The sequence below is a fragment of the Physeter macrocephalus genome, chromosome 2, assembly GCF_002837175.3.
Source record: "Physeter macrocephalus isolate SW-GA chromosome 2, ASM283717v5, whole genome shotgun sequence".
Classification (NCBI taxonomy): Eukaryota; Metazoa; Chordata; class Mammalia; order Artiodactyla; family Physeteridae; genus Physeter; species Physeter macrocephalus.
The window spans coordinates 104153404-104176271 of NC_041215.1; the positions used below are offsets into that span (position 1 = coordinate 104153404).

At 38.5% G+C, this 22868-nt stretch overlaps 1 protein-coding gene across 3 annotated transcripts in view; it reads left to right on the top strand.

The window, feature by feature from the left end:
* SPATS2L (spermatogenesis associated serine rich 2 like) overlaps positions 1-22868 on the top strand; it is a 176737-nt gene that overhangs the window by 124155 nt on the left and 29714 nt on the right. For 2 of the 3 annotated variants that reach the window (XM_024124448.2, XM_024124447.3), the window contains exons 6-8: positions 494-740; positions 16154-16360; positions 17715-17850. In XM_024124448.2, coding sequence (XP_023980216.1) covers positions 494-740; positions 16154-16360; positions 17715-17850 — 590 coding nt within the window. The remainder of the gene's footprint in view (positions 1-493; positions 741-16153; positions 16361-17714; positions 17851-22868) is intronic. The other variant, XM_024124449.3, reaches the window with a different exon arrangement.

Sequence of the window (22868 nt, forward strand, 5' to 3'; positions counted from 1 at the left end):
AGCCTGCGCGTCCGGAGCCTGTGCTCCGCAACGGGAGAGGCCACAACAGTGAGAGGCCTGCGTACGGCAAGAAAAAAAAAAAAAAAAGAAAAGAAATGAGACCTCTTCTCCAATAGCACAATAGCTGAATTCAAGTTCTTCCAGGGCAGTTATCACAAGACTCTCCTGTATGACCATTCAGCTATGTAGCAACTCAATGTGCTCAAATAATGTGTCAGCTATTGAAGCCATTTCCTGCTGCTTTTTTCCTTTTAAAGAAAACTTTTTGTTTACTATGCTTACGAGATAAAAGTTTATACAGCTCATTGTAGGAAAGAAGATATTTACATTAACTTGGGTGGTTAATAAAGACATAGGCGTTTTCACCCATTCTATTAGAAGAGCCAGAAAACAAAAAAAGGGTAACATATCTTATTTTGGTCTCTCGGGTTCACCTTCTATTTCAAGGGTGTGAGCTGAATAATATTATCTTCTCAATTGTTTCTCATTCTAGAACAATAAGAGAAAAAGAAGCAAGTCCAAGCAGCATCAAGGCAACAAAGATGCTAAAGACAAGGCAGAGAGGCCCGAAGCAGGGCCTGTGCAGCCACCGCCGCCAGAGATACAAAATGGCCACGTCAACGGCTGTGAGAAGGACAGCTCATCCACTGATTCTGCCAGTGAAAAACCAGCCCTTGCCCCCCGTGAGAAAAAGATCTCAATACTCGAGGAACCTTCAAAGGCACTCCGTGGGGTCACAGGTCAGTTATTCTTAAGTAAAGTTACTTAGGAAGACATAGAAGAAAAGGATGCCAAGGGACCCACTGGGAGAGTCATTGCTACTGTTGATGTTATTGGAAGGGAAAGAGTGTTCTTTTATGGTGTCCACAGATTCAAGCGGTCTTCTCGCAGGATGGTGGAGGCGGGGAGGGAGGTGACAAGGCTAAAGAAGAAGTGTGCAATCTAGCCCTGCACTAAGTCAGAGGGTTTTTTAATCTAAAAAATATAGTTCTAGTCTGTATTGGGATCATCAGGAAAAAGGAAATTCCAGTTTAAAGAAATTTTCTTTGTAGACACTTTTGCTGGGATAAGGGAGGGATAATTGGTGACCAAAGGAAATGTTATTAAAGGGTAGGCCAAGTTATTTTAATTCCTGGTATTTTGTATTATGTGATAGAATATATATCCCAGGGTGTTAGAATCTGGAATGTTAATTACTTGTGCTATAGCTATATATTCATTACTCGACAAAAGGTTACTTAATCAACTGTGTGACCTTGGGGGCATCATTTCATCTCTAGTGTTCCATTTCTTTTCTGCAAAATAAGGCAGCTGTACAGGAATCTACTAGATCAGTGGTCTTCAATACTGTCTGACCCAAAGCTCCATTTTTATATCAAATACTAAAATAAAATTCATAGATAATATAATCTACCTAGAAACAAAATTTCAATAATATAAAAACATAAGAAGTTCAAGAACAACTAAAGCAGAGGGCCTAATAAAATGGCCAGATGTTCACACCCAATTATAATGAATCACTTTGCACTTAAAAGAAGAGAGACAGTAGTCAACTGGATAACATGAACACTGTTTCTTTATGTGTGATATGTGAAGTAAGAACTGAATTAGTATATTTTTATGTAGACATGGGATCACTGTGAATGCAGCTGCTACAAATACAGACTGACAAGTGCTGATTGTCAACTCAAATAATGTGACTGCCCATGTGATTGGCCACGGGATTTTCCAGATGGTGAAAAACTCTTGGTAAAGTTCTGAACACCAAAGAGTACAGTTTTCTCTTAATTTCCACAGTAGTTGAAGCCTAGAAATACAAGTAAACCTTGGAAGTCCATAGGAAAACTACAAAAAATACTTGGGTTTACATGTCCTGTGTCTAGGAGGATGTGAGAAAGTTCAGGTCACAGGGCAGTTCTTCGTTGTGTGGGATTCCTGTGATTGTGAGTCATTTAGCATCCTGCCCCCAACACCCACCCATACACAGTCATTTAGATAAATTTTAAAAGTGCCCTGTTTTTCAAAATGCCTCCTAAGATAAACCAAGGATGAATAAGACAGGGGCCCTACTTGAGAAGAGTTTAGTCTAGCAGAAAAGACAAGTGCAAACAGAAAATCACATGGTAACCAGTATTGAATCAGGGATACCATGAGGAAGCATTAAATAACTGATACCATATGACACACTAGGAAGTTTTTAAATTGCTCACAAAGCTCTAATTTTCTTCCATAAACACATTACCTAACAGCACTATTAATAGTGCTGTAATTCAGATAATCCTTACTACACAATGATTTCTTAGAAACAAACAACGAAAATAACCTACTTCTATTTAGAATCTGGATTTTCCAGTAATCTTTTAATTCAGCTTTTCCTCTGCCTACAATTTTGAGGATGTTTTGATTTATAGTCAGGGAAGGAGAAAGAAATTAAATAATCGAGTGGCACATTCCCAACTTTGCTTGTGATTTGCCTTCACACAAATTATTTCAAAAGCTAATTACTCAAGTTGCTGTTGTGATATCAATCATACACTAAAAGCCCAGCACATATAGTTGTTCATTTACTTATAATTTATACCTTCTTCCTAAAACAATTTAAGTAACTCTGTCAAGTATATGACATTAGATCAAATGCAGTATTGAATCACTTCACTTCACAGTGGATAGCTGCCTTGAAAGTTAAGTACCTATACGACGAGTTCTCTGTACCAGGGGGCTTTTGTGAACGCTATCATGAAACTTTTGGCGAAGAATACTTTATTGCACAAAGAGCCATCCCAGTATCCCTTTGGTTTTGTAAGCTTAGCATGAAGGCATTGAGGTATGTCAGTATTATTTGTTAACAATTAATAATACAAATCTATCACTCATGTAAATTTTTCTGTTAAAGAATAAAATGATGATGATGGAAGGTTAGATGTTTTTGCAAAAGGAAGGGAATCCTCCTGGTTCACCATTCCTCAGCAGCTCACTTATTGTGATCATAAATTTTAAAATGAGTTTATAACTAGTTAAGTTTTCCTTCCCAAAGATAATGAAGGTTCATCAGGAAGTTGATGCCAAAACTGTCAAATGACTCTGAAATGCTTATCAGTCTATCAGAAATCCTGAGACCTCTGCTAGATATTTCACAGATGAGTGTTGGGTCTTGGGCATTCTGCACCCCATTTTGAGTAGACCTTTGGAACTGAAAAGGATGGGAATGATTCCTTACTCCCCTCACTTTATAGCTGAGGAGACCCAAGGCCCTTGGGTCGAGAAACTGAGAAGACCCACACCCAGGGGTAACTCTCTTTGGTTAGCAAAAGCGTGACTCGAATCGATGCAATTTTATGCACATGTTAGAGAGTTATTGCTAAAACCACAGGCTCCCTTACTCCTAAAAGATGCATAATTGAAAAATTAGGAAAAAGTAATCATAACAAAGCTAGATAATGGTATTCTGTACTTGAGCGAGTTCGAAGTATGAGCCTAAAAGAAATCTCCAGTCTGCTAGTGGTGGAGCATTTATCAAGCTTTCCAATAATGAAACTGCCTCAGGAAAGCCTGCTCTGAATGCCCAGCTGGGCAACAGGCTGTGAACATGTGGAATGCATGATTTATCTTTTTATAACACCTTGACATTCAAGATCTCTCTTTTTAAAAGTTTTAAAAGGATCATTTTCTGGTAGGAGAAAAGTTAGCTTTAAGATATATGCAGGTGGTTCCAGGGTGTTAGTGTGACTTCCCACATGAAAAATAACCACCCAAAGCATCATCATTTCAGGCTGTAAATATAGTACTGTCGAGTGGGACAACACTGCATATCAGCATATAGCTTTGAAGTTGGGGAGTTTGATTTAAACTTAGTACAAAATTACTTTTTTAAGCCTTGGAGTAGTTTTTTCTGTATTTCTTTAATAACAGCTCAAATTGGATCTTTTACATAATCCAATCAAGATCATCTGCATCCAAGTACAAACTCAGACAAGGAGTAGATCAAGATTTAGTTTTACCAAATGTAATGCCAAGGATCATTTTTATTTCTAAGGCTCCATCTAAATGACTGAAGCACATTATACCCTTAGGGTTCAATTATCTTAAATGTTGCTCCTGCGCTATTTTTCTTAAGGCTCAGATTGCTGAAATGTATAAGTGCTTATCACTGTACGGGCCAGAATAGGAATTCAGATTCCTGTGTTGTCTTTCTCCCTCTGGACACAATTCCCATCCAATAGGAAAGGAGCAGGATTATGGGCCGCCAACTGGCTCCACTGAGATAAACTTGGGGGCGGGGCTTTCCTTGTCTTCAGCTTCTCTTCCCAGCAGGCTTCCTTTATATCCTCTCATCTTGTCAAGCATCCTGGGAAGCCAGCTCTTCTGTTACCTGTTACTTGTCTCAAACAGAAGGCCCCATGCAGTGTTCACTGACCTCCACAAACCAGATTTCGCAGTCTGCCCTGTATCGGAGGACAGGAGCAGCTCCATCGTTTTACCCTTGCAGTGCAGATTCTGTGTTTGGCATGCCTCTGGCACAGAACTGCTTTCTCATTCTCTAGGTGAACTGAACCAAATGTGAGAGAAAGGGTCCTGTTATTTTAGAATGTTGGCTGCTTGTCCTTCATTTGTGCTTCTTATTAAAAAGCAACAACAGCAACAGACTGTTTTACAATATTTTTATGGTGTGAGGTTCCCTATAGGATTTCCAAGCAGATTTTTTAATGCTGTTGTTGGCCCTAGCTACAAGATTATCTCCCCTGCTTTTCTAAACCCTATATTGGACCAGAGGATTAGAAAAGATCAACAAGAAGAAAGCAGCTTGCCGAGAACTTTAATAGAAAAGCCAAACGTGTATATTCCAGGATTTCAGTCATGCCAGCTCTCAGATGGAAGCAACATAATATCATAGCTAAGAACCAGGGCTTTAGCATTAAACATGTTTGGATTCAAATCTTGGCCTTGTCACTTACTAGCTGTGTGACCCTGGGCAAGCTAACCACTCTGTGTTTTTATCTTCACTTGCAAAATATTCTACTTTACAAGATTGTGGTGAGCAGTAAATGAGATACATAAAGTGATCAGCACAGCATCTGGCACAAAGTAAACCCTCAAATCATTTCTTTTTCTATCCAGGAAATGTTTTAAGCATATAACATGCACCAGAAGTTCTTCTAGAGGAAGTAAACAAAATTAAAAAGGTTTTGCCTTCATGGAGAGATGCATAGTAAAGCAGAATACAGCTGAATGATTATAGATTATAGTAAATGTTGTGAAGGCAGCAAGTAGGAGAAAGACTGGGGCACGAAGGGAAGTGTGGGTAGCAACTTCAGATAAGGCCATACGTGACATGAGTGAATGAAGAGGAGACATGGATGCTGAGACATTGAGGCTGAAGATGCCCCTGTTCACATTCTGTCACATCAAGCTATCTTGGTCTGAACAGCCAATGTTTTATTTAAACTTTAATTAAGGATTATTTTAGGTGAAGCCCTTGTAGAGTTATAACCATTGGTTTTTAATTAAAGATATAGTACTTTATTCGTATATATAGCTGACATTAAGTACTGTCATGTGAACAGGCGTTTTGAAGCTTATATTTTAGAGCACATTTATCATTATTCTCACTCTATTATTTTGGCATCAGATCCTTGGTGTTAACTCTCGTTTGTAGTTGTGTGTTGTTCAGTCTCAACATCCGCTTCCAGCATCACTGTGACTGAACTGTTCAGGTAGTATTAGGGGTGGCCTTACATTGTGTTTTCAATGGCTTAGGCCTCTGCTTCCTTTCTGTGTGTGTGATAAAGCAGAAAGAGATGGAGACAGACATAGGATGTATCGACACGAGGACACAGGATATTAAAACCCCTCGGGTGTTTTTCTGTTACCTGGATACAGTGAAATCCAGAGCCCTCTCCCTTCTCTTTCTCATTTAAAAACTACTTTTGCTGCATCCTTATAGCAAAACCACAAACCTACTCATCTCTGAATAGCTGATACCTTCGTAACTTCCCACTCAAACCTTGTTACGGCAGTTTCAGTTAAAAACAGACTTAATTAAATGGAATGCACTCCTTGCAAAGAATAAAAGGCCTTCCCTTTTTTTTTTCTTAATTTTGAACAAAGATCTAAATGGTTCTATCAGAATGCTATGAGAATTAAGCCTGTTTTTCAGAGAAATAAGTCTGCAGCACAAGTCAAGTTAACATGCCTACCTTGTGTCATTGACAGCTTATTAATCCATCGACTTTATCTATTATCTTCTAATGTAAATAAACCTGTAAAAGTATTAATGACGTGTGAGACCTTGTAAAGACAATGTAAATTAAACTAAAAGATTGGTTTCCAATTAGAAAGTTCCCAGCTTTTATGCCCTCTGAGCTGATCAAGTCTTATAGAACGTGAATGAAGTAATAAAGTCTATCTGTATTTGATAAAGAAGTTATGAAAAGGCAGAACTGACTGACATTATGTCTTCTGAATAAACCTGTTTTGGTCTCTGTTCCAAAGTTATTGGTTCCTCTGAATTTCTGTTAATTAGCCTGTCATGTAGAGATAGAAGAATGATGAAAAATGCAAATTAAGGTGTACAATAATTGTAATGTGAAAAGAGTTTTCTTGGGGCTTCATCACTGGACCATTATGCTGTAACATCTTAAAAGAGTTGTCTTTACTCAAGGTCTCCGTTTCTTTACCTCTCTCTCACTTATCAACCTGTTCATATGGCTTACAGCCCCATTACTCCAAGGAAATTGCTCCCACCAAGTTTACCTCTAAGTCTTCTCTTACTGGCTGTTAATTGTTGAGGCTCATCAAAGCTGGGTTAGCTCCAAATCCTTTCTCATATGGAGCTGTACTCTTTTTTTAGATCATTTCAGCCATACCCTAGCCTTAATTATGTACACTGGCTCACAAACTCATCATCCCAGCCGAGGCTACTCTCTGAACTCAGACTCTTACTTGACATTTTCACTTTGATATTTCAAAGCACTTTAACAACATGCTCATAACAAACTCCTGATCTCCCTTCCCAGTCTTAGCTTTCTTTTATTGTTCCTGATCTTAGTGTACCGTCCATCCATTCCGCAAGCCAGAAATCCAGGCCTCAGTCATGACATCTTCCTCATCACCAAGTTCTGTTGATTCTCCTTTTCAGATATTCCTGGAATCCATCCATTTCTCACTGTCTCTATCTCTACCTTCCCATCAAAGCCATCCTTTCTTGCCTCTGCTTCTCTAGGTGTCCACTCATTAATATCATGGCATTCACTCTGTTCCCCTCTAAATCATTCTCTATCCTGTAATCTTTTCAGATAACACATATTTGAACTCTTAAGATAAAGACCAAAAGTCTTACCCTCGCCTGCAAGCCCAGCATGTTCTGGCCCCTGTGTCCTGTCCCAGCCTCAATGCACAGCATGTTCATTCTTGCTCTCTGCTTCAGCCGTACTGGTCTCCTCTTAGTCCCACGTACTGGCCGTGTATAACAGCCAGGTTCAAGTCAGGAGACAGAAGCCACGCTGGTTATTTGGGTGGGAGGAATGTAATAGGAAGAACTGCTAACTAAAACTGTAGGAGGTGGCTAACTACTAAAAGGGGTAAGGAAGGACTCTCAGGGGTCTAGATGTGTCAAGAGAGCAGTTACTACCTCCAGGAAGACTGGACAATAAAGGAACGAGGGCTGGGAGAGTCCCCCAGTCTAAAACTGAGACTGACCTCATCAAACAAGGTGTGTGGCTACCCAGAGGAACGTGCATGCTGCCTTGTGGTGGCAAGAAATCTTGGCATAGGGCCTGGCCCAAGCTGTTCTGTAGAAGAAGTCCACCGTTGCCATAGGGTGTAGATAGACTGGAACTGCTCAAAGCCACTATCAGGGCGGGGGAGCCAGGGAACATGGCATGAGGGTGCAGCTGGAGCTCCTCTGCATGGCTGCTGGCTCCTGTGGTGAATAATAATAATAGTGAAGGACCAGAACCTAGACGGGAAGTGTATTTCTGTCTTCATCGCCTTGCAGGACCCCTTTGTTGCCCTCTACTGACAAAGTTAACATTCTGCCAGTTGGCAAAACAATTGTTTACAGGGTCCAGCTCCAGTATCACAAAGTAGGGCAAAGAAGAGTGGATTTGGAGTTGAGAGACAATAACTTGATAACTGCCTCAAGTACTGTCTCTGCCTGGAATGTACTTGCCTGCCCTCTTCATCTGATTAGTTTTTCATGTAATTTCAGGTGAGCTTAGTTGTTACTTCCATGGAGAATTCATTCTTGATATCCCTAAGTCAAATACTCCAATTGAGGATTTCATATTCTGTGTACTTTTCTTTTCATAACACTTAACACAGCTGTAATTCTACATTTGTTTGTGTGGTGGTTTGATTTATATGTCTTCCTATGAGACTGCAAGTTCTATAAAGATGGGAACCACAAATGTCTTTCACCACTGTTGCGTTTTTGGCGTCTAGAACAATAACTGGACGTGATAGGAACTCAAACAAGCCTTTTTCATGGTTGTATTGAATTATTAATGATAAAATATGTGGATAAGTTTAGGTTAATTAAAAAGTTTAAGTTGCTGTGCTGCTTTTTAAAGATAATTATGGATTTTGTATTTCTGGTTTTAAAAGGCATTTATATTAATTGGAGAGATATGAAAAATGCAGTAAGGTTTAAGGGGAAAAATATCCTACCTCCCAGAAAAAAATACTGTTAAATTTCATTTCAGAATGTTTTAAATGCACAGATATATAGGGGTTGTTTTTACAAATATTATATAGCGGGTGAACTTTTGTATTCTGCTTTTTACTTAACATGACATTATAAACATTACCTCATCATTGTATGTTCTTTAAAAACATGACCTTAATGGCTGCAATTTGCCATGTTTATTTTAATTATTCCCAAAATGTTGTCCATGTGCATTGTTTCCATTTGTTTGCTATTATAAACAATGCTGTAGCAAACATTTCTTGTATATAAATCTTTATGAACAATTATGATTATTCCCTTGGCATATTTTCTTAGAAGTGGAATTATTGGGTTCAAAGGGTATGGATATTTTTTAAGTGCTTATGAACAATTATGATTATTCCCTTGGCATATTTTCTTAGAAGTGGAATTATTGGGTTCAAAGGGTATGGATATTTTTTAAGTGCTTAATATATTGCTGTCCAGAAAGATTGCACTAATCTCATTGTTTTTATTTGTAAAACTGATTAGTAGAAAGATGGAACATTTTTAAGATGTTTAATTTCCATTTACATTTCTTCTTTTGTGAGTATTTAAGAACACTAAGATCAATGATTAAAGAACTACCAATTACTTTATTATTGCTTATTATGAAACACTATTGAATTCACTTAAGTATTGATACTTTTAAGAGAATGGTAATGCTTTAACACAGATGTTAGCAATTTTAGGCATTATTTTGTAACAACAAAATTATTTTTTGTTTATCATTTTTTTCTAGATAGAACTACTTTACAATACTAAGTTAATTGTCATCATATGATGTGATTTACTGAAATTACATTTGTATAGGAGACTATGAAATCATCTTAACTCAATGGGTTAAAATAATTGTTTTAGAACTACTCTGTATTTAAGACATCCTTTAAATTTAGATTTGAATTCTGCATATACTTCCTTCAGTCTACTTTTAAGTACATGAGGCTTTCACTAAAAAGTAAAAGCTAAAGAGAAAAGGGAGTTTTCAGAAACTTTCAAATCTGAACACATACATGGCTGTACATATATTATGAAAACCTTTGAATCTAAGTTCACGTATTTCTCCCAAAAGGAAGATTTGTTTTCTCTGGTTCTGCTAACAAAAAACAACCACCACAGTTCATGTTTTGCTCTGTAAAATAAATAAATTTATTTATTTTATTAAAAAAAATAAATCAAGTCAAGGACAAGTCCAATATGTAAGTTGATACTGAGATTTAGTAACTGGAAAATTGATAGTTCTCAGTATTGGCAAGAGTTAAGTGTGAGAACAATTGCAATTGCATGCATTACAGCTGAATGTCAGTGGGTCCAAGTGACTGGAAAATAATTTGGCAAAGCATATCAAAAATTTTTTAAGAAAAAGAAAGGCATAAATTTATATCTTCTTCATCATAAACCCCACTGAATTATAGTAAAGGATTTTTAAATATAGAAATCCACAATAATGAAGAAAAGGGAAAAGAGGGCCTCAATTTCTAGAGGAAGGAAAGTAGGTGGAAGAGGATTGACTGTTGAAGCAGAGTATGGGAAACTGCAGCATAGAATTCAGAGGGAGAGAGCTTTGGGAGGGAGGATGCTGACTGCCTGTCAGAAAATGGAGAAACTCTGGATTTGGAGTCAGCAGATAGGATGGGGGGCAAACTTAAGAAAAGAAATATAAAACAGGGTAATTAAATAAAGGTATTTTAAGGAACAGTCTACTATCCCCTTACCTACTTCCATTCCAGCTTGTTTTATAAGATGCCTAACATTTGCCTCCAAGGCAAAAGGCAGGGTGGGGGGAGCAGAGAGTGATATGCTGGTATTTTAATGACTTATTAGAACAAAATACAAAACTCTTTAGAGGAAAATAACAAAAATCTAATGTTTCTCACTGTGTCATCCACAATATTCAGTATCCAGTTTAAAAAATTACTAGACATGGAAAGAAGAAAATGTGACCTATAGTGAAGGAAAAGATTAGTCATTAGAAGCAGACCCATAGACAACCCAGATGTTGGAATCAGCAGATAAGGATTATAAATATGTTTTAAAATTTTACCAAAATAAGGTGAAGAGAGGAGAATTTTAGGAGAGATAAAAAGAATAAAATGGAAATCCTAGAACTAAAAAGTACAATAACTGAATTTCTTTGAAAGTCATCAGATGCCTTTGGCAACAATTTGGACAATAAAGACTAAAGGATCAGTGAACTTGAAGACAGGTCAGAAGAAATCATCCAAACTGAAGAACAGGGACTTCCCTGGAGGTCCAGTGGTTAAGACTCCACGCTTCCACTGCATGGGGCATGGGTTCGATCCCTGGTCGGGGAACTAAGATTAATAAATTAATTAATTAAAAATAAAAATAAACAAACTGAAGAACAGAGAAAAAGATTAAAAGAAAAAACAAAACAGCAACAAAAAGCAGAGCCTTGGTGACTTAAGGGACAGTATCAAGCAGTCTCACAGATATGCAATAGGAATCTCAGAAGAAAAAAAGAAGAGAATGGAGGGAGGGTGCTTATGAAGAAACAATGGCCACAGTTTTTCCAAACTCAGCATAAAACAACAACCCACATATTCAAAAAGCTCAGCAAAATCCAAGCAGAGTAAATGATAGAAAATCACACCAAAGCGTATCATAGTCAAACTGCTGAAAGTCAAAAGTGAAGACAAAAATCTTAAAAGCAACCAGGGGAAAAAAAGACACATTGCAAACAGGAAACAACAAAAAGAATAAAGGTTGACTTCTCATCAGAAACAATATGGGCCAGAAAACACTAGAATGAAATCTGTAATGTAATGGGAATAACTGCCAATACGGAATTGTATATCTAGTGAAAATATCCTTCAAAAAGGACGGTAAAGCTAAGATAATTTTAGATAAACAAAAGCTGAAAGAATTCATCAGCAGCAGACTTGCACTACAAAAGAAGCTGAAAGATATTCTTTAGGCTGAAAGTAAATGATACCAGATTGAAATTTGGATCTGCTGGAAGAAATGAAAAATACTGAAAATGGTAAATATATGGATAAAAAGAAAAGTTTTTTTCTCTTATTTTTTTAAAAAAACAATTGACTGTGTAAAGCAAAAACAATAACAATGTATTGTGAGGTTTACAACAAATGTAGAGGTAAAATATATGACTATAAATATACAATTGACAGGAGTGGGTAAGTGGAATTATACTATTGTATGGTTACATTATACGTGAGGCAGTATAATATTGATTCAAAGGACACTGTAATAAATTAATGATACATACTGTAATCCTTGGAACAGTCTATAAAGACAAAGAATGAAGAGGTATCACGAAAAAAGATAAGACTAACTATTACTTGAAAACAAATTAACCTAAAAGAAGTAAGGAAAAAGATCAAAGAAATAAAGAATAGACACAACTCAAAATGCTAAACATAACCCAGTAATACCAAAAATTACATTAAATGGAGATGGACTAAAAACTCAAATTAAAAAGCAGAGATTGACAGCCTGGATAAAATAGCAAGACCCAACTATATGCTGATTACAAGAGATGCACTTTACATAGAAAGAGAGACAGGCCAAAAGTTAAAGGAGAAAGGAAAAGATATATTATCCGAAAGGTAAGCATAATAAGGTCGGTGAGGCTATATTAACACCAAAGAAGACTTCAATACAAGGAATATTACCAGAGATAATTAGGATCTTTTCATAATAATAAATTGATCAATTCCTTAAGGAGACATAACAACCCTAACTTTACATGCACCTAACAACAAAGCTTCCAGACCCATGAAGCAGCAATTGATAGAACTAAAGGAAGAGACTATGTCCAATTTAACTCCTGTGATTTAGCCAAGGCAAGCACATAGTGAGTGGGCACTCCATACAGGTCTGTTGAGTTAAATTGAATCAGAAACCAGAATCATACTCAAGAAGTTATGTAAATATTGGGATTTGATAAGTATTTTTAATAAAAGGAAGGCTTAGGTAATAGATTCAAAAACACATAAGCTTCTAGGAGCAATTTTTTAAATACATGGACAAGGATTAAATTTAAATGTATATAATTTTTATTGAAGTCTGGGCAGATTGGGTGTTTCCAGAGAGAACCTTTCTTTCCAAGATGTAGCTACTTTGGTTCAAGTATTTGGTGACTATAGGATAAAGACACAGCCAGAGACTCATATCAAACTAGGCTCCCTATAATTGGAAAAGCCCCAGGCGTGCACAGTACCAAAGTAATGCTGATTCAATCATTCATGCATCCATTCAGTGTTCATCACGTACTCACAAGGCACCAAGCATGTAATGATGAACAAGATAGTACATCACTGTCTCCACTTTTCTCATGTAGAAATTGCAGAGGATATTTTAAGTTTGCACTAAAATCAATACTCTCTTAGTCTAGAGAGACCAACAGTCTCGTGCTTCTTTTGGTGTATATTGGTGCTTTTCAATAGAAATATAATGTGTGCTATATATGTAATTTTAAATTTTCTAGGAGACACATTAAAAAAGTAAAAAGCAGCAGGTGAATTAAATTGAGTAATATATCTTATCTAACAACATACCCAAAATCATTTTGACATGTGATCAATATTTTTTTAATTATCAAAGGAATATTTTAAACTCTTCTTTTTTTGTACTGAGCCTTCAAATTTCAGTGTGTAATTTACACTTACAGCCAACTTGATTCAGACAAGCCATATTTCGAGTGTTCAATAGCCACATGTGGCTAGTGGCTACCTTAATGGACAGTGATATGAATCAACTCCAAGTCAACTATAGTCTATTGAAGTTTACAAGTGGATTCCAGAAAGGTAGAAAACTGATGGTACTTCTAGCCCATGATGTTAGAGGAAAATCACTGTATCCAGGAAAGAACTCTTGTTATTCTGTTGCTAGAAATATCCGGATTTGTGGTCAAGATGAACCTAATTCTATTATGGTTCTATAACTCTCCACCAATTTTCATCTGAAAGAGTCCTAGAGTTTTACTATATTTGGAGACAGATCTGTACAGCCAGTGTGCAAATATATCCAAGTAGTCTTTGAGAATTCAGATCTTTCCAGCATTCAATGACCTCACCAATGAGACAGCTTTTCAGGACCTAAAAAAATACTACTACTCAAATTTCTCAATAAATAGTTTTTGGATGAATGAAGAAATGAACCAGTACCCACATATCAGTTCTCTGATACACAAACAAAATATTTTCAGCTCTAGGTTAATGAGCCCAAGCTCATTTGCATGCTTGTCTTCCATTTAAAATGCTTTTGCATTCAACAGAATAATATTTTCCTCTGTTCTAAGGTCTTTATTTCCACTAGGCTATAATAGAAGTCCCCTTATTTTCAAGAATAACAGTAATTTACTATACTATGTACAATGAGCTGTATTTTAGATTCTCAATTTATAATATTTCATCAAGCCTGAATCTCAGCTATGATTTAGAGCGGCAGTGAGGTGGAACCAGCCTATACTTAATTACTTTTAACAAAACCTTTATAGATTCATCAAAAAATTAGTTTTTCGAGACTTCCCCGATGGTCCAGTGGTTAAGACTGCACGCTTCCACTGCAGGGGGGCGCAGCTTCAATCCCTGGTCAGGGAACTAAGATCCCACATGCCACGGGGCACGGCCAAAAAAAAAAAAAAAAAAATTAGTTTTTCATCTTTCACAGTAGAGTTTCTCCTGGTGGGTGGTACTACCTAGGTACCACCCATCTCCACCCCAACAGAAGTACCTAGGAAGTTGAATCCTGGATCTACTTCTGAATCAAAATCTCTGGAGGTGGTGTTGGGGAATTTGCATTTGCAATAAGTACTAGGGGAAAAACTAATGCACACTAAAGTTTGACAACTACTGCTCTACAGGGAAGTTCCAAACTTTATTATAACTAAAGATAAAATGTATACTACCATTTAAATCTGTTTTATTACTGGAGGAAATGATGTTTTCAGTACTTATTTACTTTGTTCACCACCTGGGCTGAACATTTCATTGGATGCTGTAATTTCCCTTTAAGTAAATTTTAAAGGGCACTCAGTATTCAGCCCATAAAAACGTATGCTGTGCCTTTTTGATATATAGGTAGTAAATGATGGATTCAACTAAAGTCAAATTTACCCATTATAAATGGGCAAATGTCTAAAATCAAGTTGACGAGGACCAGATCATATTCTTTTGTACTTTCCAAGTGTAGTCTCTAATGTTTGTGACAGTGTCAGGAAAGGTATTCTTTGTTTCTTGTTTTTTTTCCTATGAAATCATTTTAAGAGTACTTTAATTCAGTCACAGTTCTACAGATAGCTATTGAGCTAGACACAAGTACTGGAGCTTCAAAAACGAATGATTTTAGCACCTTGCAGAGACGCCTTCAAGTGCGTCACAGCCTCTGCAAGGAAGGGACAGACATGGAAACCTTGTGTTAGAGTATAATGCACTAAGTTTTTACAAGGCACCACGGAGTAGAGAGAAGTGAGGCAGGGTGACTATCTGAAAGGGGGCTGGGCGTCGCAGAGATGATGTCGTGCTCGGTTTGGGTATAAGCTGCAGTTGGCCAGAGAAGCGCAGTCATTCCTACAGGGTCATCCAGACATCGGGAAGATCAGAATGTGCCAAACCTGCATTCTTTCCACTACACCCAGCTTTCTCTAAGAACCTGACCTGCAAAAGCATGCCGGCTTCCCCTTTTCTCACACCCAAAGCTCTCTCTGGTTGTAAGATGTTAATGGTGATACATTTCCTTTTCAGGCCACTAAGGTGCCATTTAATTCACTCCAGAAATAACTAAATAGGGACCTACCTTTAAAAGACGCCGAAAGCAATGCGCTGCTTAATTTATTGTCACATCTGTTAAAGCTCCAGAGAGAATCTGACTCCCTAGATTTCAAATATAGTTGAGTTACTGTGATGATGTTTCCTGATTTAATCCTTCCATAAATTAGATGAAATGATCATAGAACCTGTTGTCACTACATTCTTGCCCTATCTCCAGTCACTCTTCTGCCTTCATTAATTCTGAATAAAATACCACAAGACATTGATGTAGCACTTGGAGATGGGAGGGCTATGTTTTTATAGCCTCAATATGAAATCATACTTAAAGACACCTAAGCCTTTACTGAATGGGGGAAAACAAACTGTTCACCTCATGTAAGACTCCTAATGACCTTCCTGGGTGGTTATGGGTGAGGAAACTAAGGCTCAGAGATAAGTGGCTCACCTGGGGTCACTCTGCAAGTAATTACTGGAGCCAAAACACCCACCCAGGTCTTGTAACTCCAAGTACAAGGTTCTTTCCAGTATATCCTTTCATCTCCTGGGGCATCTATTAAAACAGTTTCTTGACTGTTTGCAGTGAAAGGCACTATTGCCAACATGTTAACAAAATCAAAAATCGCGGCATCCCCCATCACTTTATCATCAGTGTTTTTAGTTTATCACTTCACAGTCATTATTTGGTGTTTTCTTACAGAAGGCAACAGACCACTGCAACAGAAACTATCCTTAGATGGGAACCCCAAACCTATACATGGAACACCAGAGGGGTCAGATGGCCTACACTGGTCAGCTGAGCAGCCTTGTAACCCAAGCAAGCCTAAGGCAAAAACTTCTCCTGTTAAGTCCAATGCCCCTGCAGCTCATCTTGAAATAAAGCCAGATGAGTTGGCAAAGAAAAGAGGTAAAGTGATTTCTTTTGCACAAATGATTCAACGTATTTTGTACACACAGAGGAGTACCCAAATGACAGAACTTTCCAAAAGATGCTGCTTAGTGAAGAGAGATACACATGAAATTGCATTTCTTTCTGTGAGCCACATAGATTGAAAGCCAGATGTGATTCCTTCATTGTTAATTAAAGGTCTTGAATGTTTAAGTGGAATTATGTCCCCTTTTTCTGCCCCTCTGTGGCCATTCTTCTCTTAGTAGGCATCGTTAAATTTGCACCACAAATACTTTCTCCCCTTACAGCCTATAAAGCAAATGTTAATGCAGGAGCTCTTTTAGCAATGAGAAGGCTGAATGTTTCCCCAATATGTGAGTTTGTAAGTGCTGAACTTGCACTGAATGAAGATGAGTTTAGAGGCTGCTGTGTCTTCTTCTGATATTACCTTCCTCACGTAAATTCAGTTCTGTGTTAGGACTTGCAGACAATATACACTGAAAGAGAGTTTAATATTTGACACATTATATTTTTATCACTTTTTGAGCTTTGATATACTTTACACATAACTGGTATTAAAAATGAAAGGGGCTAAATCACTTCCTTTCTGATTGCCAGAAGATTGAATAATACTCTTCTCATTCAGCCTCAGTTGCATCTGATTTCCTTGGCTTGGGTTTGATTATACCTTCTCACTTTTCTTGAGAGAGATTTCTTTCTTCTAAGAAACATGCCCTTGTTGGGATAGGTACAATTTGCCTGTTTGCTCTGCACTGTCTGTAAACCCTAGTGACAGTTTCAGGAAATCAGGCAAGATTGGCACCCACAGAGCTGCTTTAAGTGCTGCTGCTATAATTACAGGCCTGGCTCAGGACTGATGGGGCCAGAGCCAGGGTACCTGGCAGCGATGCTCTGTCCTCTCTCTAGCCCATTTGCACCTCTCCCAACCTCTCTGTCATTTTCCTCTTCCAAAAGCCCTGCTGGCTTTAAACTACGCAGAGTGGTGTCTATCGAGAGAGCCAGCAGCACACATGGTCTTTAGACGTATCAGATTCTAAGAAACTACAGTTTGCAATAGAACATAATGATCAGAGCCTCTTTCCAAAGGGCAGAGGAGACACATGTGCCCCAAATGGCCCATCCAGAGAGCCCACTGGTGAGATCCCAGCTGTCCCAGGGGCCACACAACCACCCAATCTGGGTTATAAACATCCTCTTAAAGGAACTTTTTTTTCCATTGAAAAACAAAAGACAAATCTCTCTCTTTTTATTGGAAGGGGGTGAGTTAGCTGCTTTTGATGTTGTTGTTTAGCTCAAAAATAAAAAAATAAAGTGCTCGCTTTAACATGCTTTCTCTTGACATTAATTTTAGGCCCAAATATTGAGAAATCGGTGAAGGATTTGCAACGCTGCACTGTGTCTCTAACTAGATATCGCGTCATGATCAAGGAGGAAGTGGATAGTTCAGTGAAGAAGATCAAAGCTGCCTTTGCTGAATTACACAACTGGTGAGTAATTTGACTTAGAAACTATAAATTTATGGCACTTCAGCTATTCCTATAGGTAAAGACATCAGATGGAAAACATTGTTTATTTAATCCATAAACATTACAGAACAACACTTCAGCAGATTTTCTTAAGCCCTGCAGACAGATGCATATATCTTGGGAATAAAAAAGAAGAGAAAATGTTGGAATAAAGAGAAACCTGATAGACATAATTCATTGGAGTCTGAAGTTGGCCCAAAAGTATTTGAATGATGTAGAACACAACCTCAACAAAGAACAAAACGTCAAAAATGATATTTTTGACAAATCTTTGGAAGGTTAACATCATGAATGCTACTCAGAAGAAAATACTTTCCAGCCTGATATCATCATAAAATAAGAAAAACTCCCTTAACAAAACTGAGAAACGTCTTATGTAAGCTTAGTGATAGAACCCCATTCTTGGGAATCTTTAAGACTGGAATTAAGAAATGGTACACCAGTGTGGTTTTGGTCCTGCGCTGCCCTGCTCTGCAGCAGATTTTGATGGAAGACATTTCTTTCAGCCCTATGCTTTTGCTCACGTCCACAACTGGAATGAAATACCTCTTAGTAAAAAGGTTAAGTTATTATCAGCAGAAAAATGTTACCAGTGTATCCAACAGGACGCTTTCACTTTCAAGTGACAGAAACTCAAGCCACACTAGTTAATGAGAAAAGAGGATTTATTGACTGATGTACATGAAAATTCCAGGAGATTCCTTTAGGCAAATTTGGTTCTAAGCCCAATATGTTATCAGGATTCAATTTTTCTGTCTCTGCCTCCTTTCCTCTTTCAATGTCTCCCACAATCTCCTGGTTCTGATTATTCTTGGCTTCATTCTTAGGTACTGTCTCCATGTAGCAGCCAAGATGACACGCTGGCAGCTCCAAGCTTACATAATCTTTAGCCCCTGTGATTGAGAGAGGGCTTCATTTCCAGTAGTTCCAACAAAAAGTCCAAAAGGCCTAATTCCCATTGGCTGGGTTGGGTCATGTATCTGTCAGTAAACCAGTCCCTGTGGCTAGAGGGACAGAGTTTTCCCACTAGCCAGGCCAGAGTCATGTGCCTACCACAGGGTTAGTGGTGGGGGGAGCCCCACCTGAACTCCATGAACTGAGACTTGAAGAGCCATGGTTCCCAGGAGGAAGCATGGTGTTAAAGAAGAAAATATAGAACAAAGAAAACACATGTCCACAATGCCCAGGCTCACATAACATGTTCCCTGTATTGGCGTCCTGTGATTCTAGAATTTGATCACATCTTCCGCATATCCTTCCCATTCTAAATCCCTTCCTTGACACTGATGTGCTTTTTTGCTGATTGTAGAGTTGCGTAAAACTAAGGATTATGCCGAGCGCTAACCTAATCTAAAATTCTTGAACTTTAAACCATCTGCTACATATAATGTGAGATTCCAAGAGTGCATAGACACCAGGGACTTGAAAGAAAGCCATCTCCTTCAGTTATTCAGTGAGGAATCATTTACCCTCCACCCAGTCACACCATCTCAACCTTCGTGGAACACTTCTCTGTTTGATCAGATTATAACCTCGCTAACTGTTCAAAGCAAACTCCGAGAATACGTTTGAAAGTACTTGGAGAAGGTAAAGATGCTATACAAGTAAAAGGTGTTGTTATTATCATCATCATCATTGGTTTTTAAATTTTACAGTTATATGACTCTTACAGTTTATCCTTAAGCTACCCTAATATATAAAAGCACACTCAACATCCAGGCCTGTTCTCGAGAGCCAGAGTCAGCCCACTTCACCTGTAAAGGGCCAGCTAGTAAACATCTTGAGCTTTACGGGTGGTGAGGTCTGAGTGCAACTCCTCAGGCCTGCTGTGGTGGCGTGGAAGCAGCCAGAGATCATGCAGAGAGGCAGTGGGCCATCTCTGGCTCATGGGGGTCGTAGTATGCCAGCCTCTGTCTGGAGGCATTAGTGAGCTGCTCACAGAAGACCACTCTGTCTTGTCCTTTTGTGTGGCGTTTTAGAATAAACTCTTCCTCTGAGGCCTCTGTATGATACCTTCCAACTGAGTGACTCACACGCTAATTGACAAAGTGTAGCAATGACCTCAAATTACCTCTCTCCTCCAGCTGCTCTGAATACTTTTATTTTTTATTTTATTTTATTTCCTTAGTAAAATGAACATCACATGGCTCACGAGACATCTTGAGATTTAGAACAGATTCTTTGAGTGCTTTACTCCTCAAGAGCTAGAAGTGTGAGGCCAGGAAGGTCAGCACCCAGGGAAGTTGTGTATCTTGTCTCAGCTTGTAATTCATTTTGTGTTTTGAACTGATGGCAAGGATCACTTCTGAATGAGCCCTGCCAAGCAATACGGCTGTTTAAAAGTCACCTACTTGACAGAATGGAACTTTTCCTCCAAACTGAAGAAGAAAAAATTTAGATCAACTGTTTTCTATTGTTGCAAAATGAGAAAACACCACCACTTGTTTTCTGACCTAACCCTTCATTAAAATGATCCCAAAATAATTACGTAAATGCTAACTTAAAAATAAAACTATTTTTTTAATCAACCATTTACATGCATTTATGCCAGAGGGAAAAACTTTGCTTCTGTTCCAGTTAAGCCTGCAGCCCAGGCAACAGTGTGATGTACTTGAATTAAGCCTCTCTCTAATTTTCTGAGGAGCAAAGGATGGATTTTAGGAATTGTGGTGCTCTTGAAAAATAGCGGGTCACAGAATCGAAGACGGCAGCTTAAATGCTTCAAAAATGAAGCTTTCCTAGTGGTGGTGAAATCACAAACTCTAGGCACTAGAGAGAATTTTGAATACAGCCCTATTCATTTAATAGAATGGAAACCTCAGGGTAACATCGTAAAGTATATCCAGATTTGGAGGATATGGAGTCCTCTGGAGATTTCCAGAAAGAGTGCTGGTTCTGAGGCAGATGTTGACTCATCTGGTGCACAGGCGACAGGGAGGTGGCATACATCCCCCTGCAGGTTCTCCTCCCTTTCCTCGGGGCCACCCCATTCTCTCACCTAAGCACTCAATAGGCGGTGCATGTAGTTTAGAAATATAGACACTCTTGGTAAAAAAATTCTCCACATTCGCTTTGCTACCAAAGCACCAACTTCAGGAGGTGAATCCTGCGTGACTAAATTCCCCCCAGATCCCACTGGAATTCATGGGAATGATGATTGTGTGAAAGCCCTTGTTTGCATATGCTCAGTAGAGAGTGAGCGGATATCTGAGTGAAATGAAGGAAATGCTTGTCCTTCCCAATCTGGCTGTGAAGAATATTTTGCTCAATATGTTACTGAAGAAAACCATTAAGTAGCTAAATTATAATATCAGAGTTGGCACTTAACCAGGACACAGTTACACAGGGCCAAATGACCATTACATGACTCCTTCTCATTTTTCCAGAAAGAACTGAGGATTTAAGAGGGGAACAAAGATGACACAATGCCCTCACAGTATGTCTTCACAGAAAATAAATTTTGTAACATGAGCGTCTATGTGAAAAGTCACATCAGAAACTAACATGAAACAGCTGGTTTCTTTCCTATATGATTGGCCCCTACCACAACTGGAAAATATTCATCCTTTCGAATCATAGCTGCCAGGTTTAATTGCTTTGTGTGCAAACTAGTCTAGCTTCTCACCACAAATCTGTGTGTGTGCATGGCCAAGTTGATGTTGACAACTTTAAATGAGCAATAAAACATTAAATTCAAAAAACATTGAGGAGGGAGAGTGATACTTGATGGTTTTTCCATATGCTGGGGAAGAAAGGATTCCAAAATAGAGCTGTAAAAATTGTTAGGTGCTATTGTCAATTTAACATCTAATTAAAAGCACTCCTAAAGAAAACAGAAGATGGTAACAAGCCAGAGGGTTAGGGTGTGTGCTGGGGTAATGGGGTCTGGAGGGGATAATATTTTTAGGCTGCTTTGCTTTCGAAAAGGAAGGGGACATCAGTCAAAGCATGCCGTCTGTAAAAAAGGGGCCAGAAGTGTTCCTGGACCCAGTCGGTGTTTATTTTCTCTTGAAGCAGTGCCAGGAAATTGGAAGTGGGTCAGGAGTTTCCCAGCTCCCCGACCCTAAGCCCTCACCCAGCTCCCCTTTCTTTGCTGACTTACCCTCCATCTTGGAGTTTCCTCCCTTCCAGCAAAGGCAGGTAAGCCTCCTACTGCCCCCTACAGGCTAGGGGCTCCTCACCGTGACCCCACTCACTACGCCATAGGACCTTGTAGCAGACTCCCTGTATCCTTTTCCTTTCCTTCCTTTTGACGACTGAAACTCGTTTTCGTGTAACTGGTAACCTCATCCTTTTGATGACCATGTGTCATCCGTCCCAAAGTGACAGATTTGCATGTTAACCAAAGTTGACAGTCTGTTGAGACTCTCCACCAGCCAAAAGAATAACTCTAAAAGTGAGAATTGCAGGCTGAAGAAAAAGCAGTTTTGAGATAAGTATATCTTCTTCTGCATCCCTCAAATCCCACTCCAGAGGAGGGCTCTTTATCTGCTACTAAAGCCCTGTTGGTATCCAAGGAAAATCACACAGAGACCACCAGATATCATTGCTGTGACATTTTAAATATTGTGTCTTTTTCTGGAACATAAACTCGAGAAGGCCTCCCGAAGAAGAAATTGCCAGTGGGGCTCTTGCATTTCAGAACAAGCCAAGCAACAATCTGTCCCATATTCCCACTTTACTGCTCCTTGGGTACCCAAATAATATCAAATTCTTGGAGCGTGCAGCCTTGGAACTACTTCAGTTTGAGTCCAAATAAGACCATTTTTCTTCACTTTTGCAGATTTATCACATAGCAGGATTCTTTCTTTGTTGGTTGTTTCCTCCCTCCCCCCAAAATTCCCTAAACTTTTAGCTGCTTTTTTTTTAATACCTGGCTTTCCATACAATGCTAAAAGCCTGATTTTTCTGTGCTCTTTGGGTTTTTTGTTTGTCTTCTATGAGTAACTGAACATTGACTGAAAGATGATGTCTGTAAA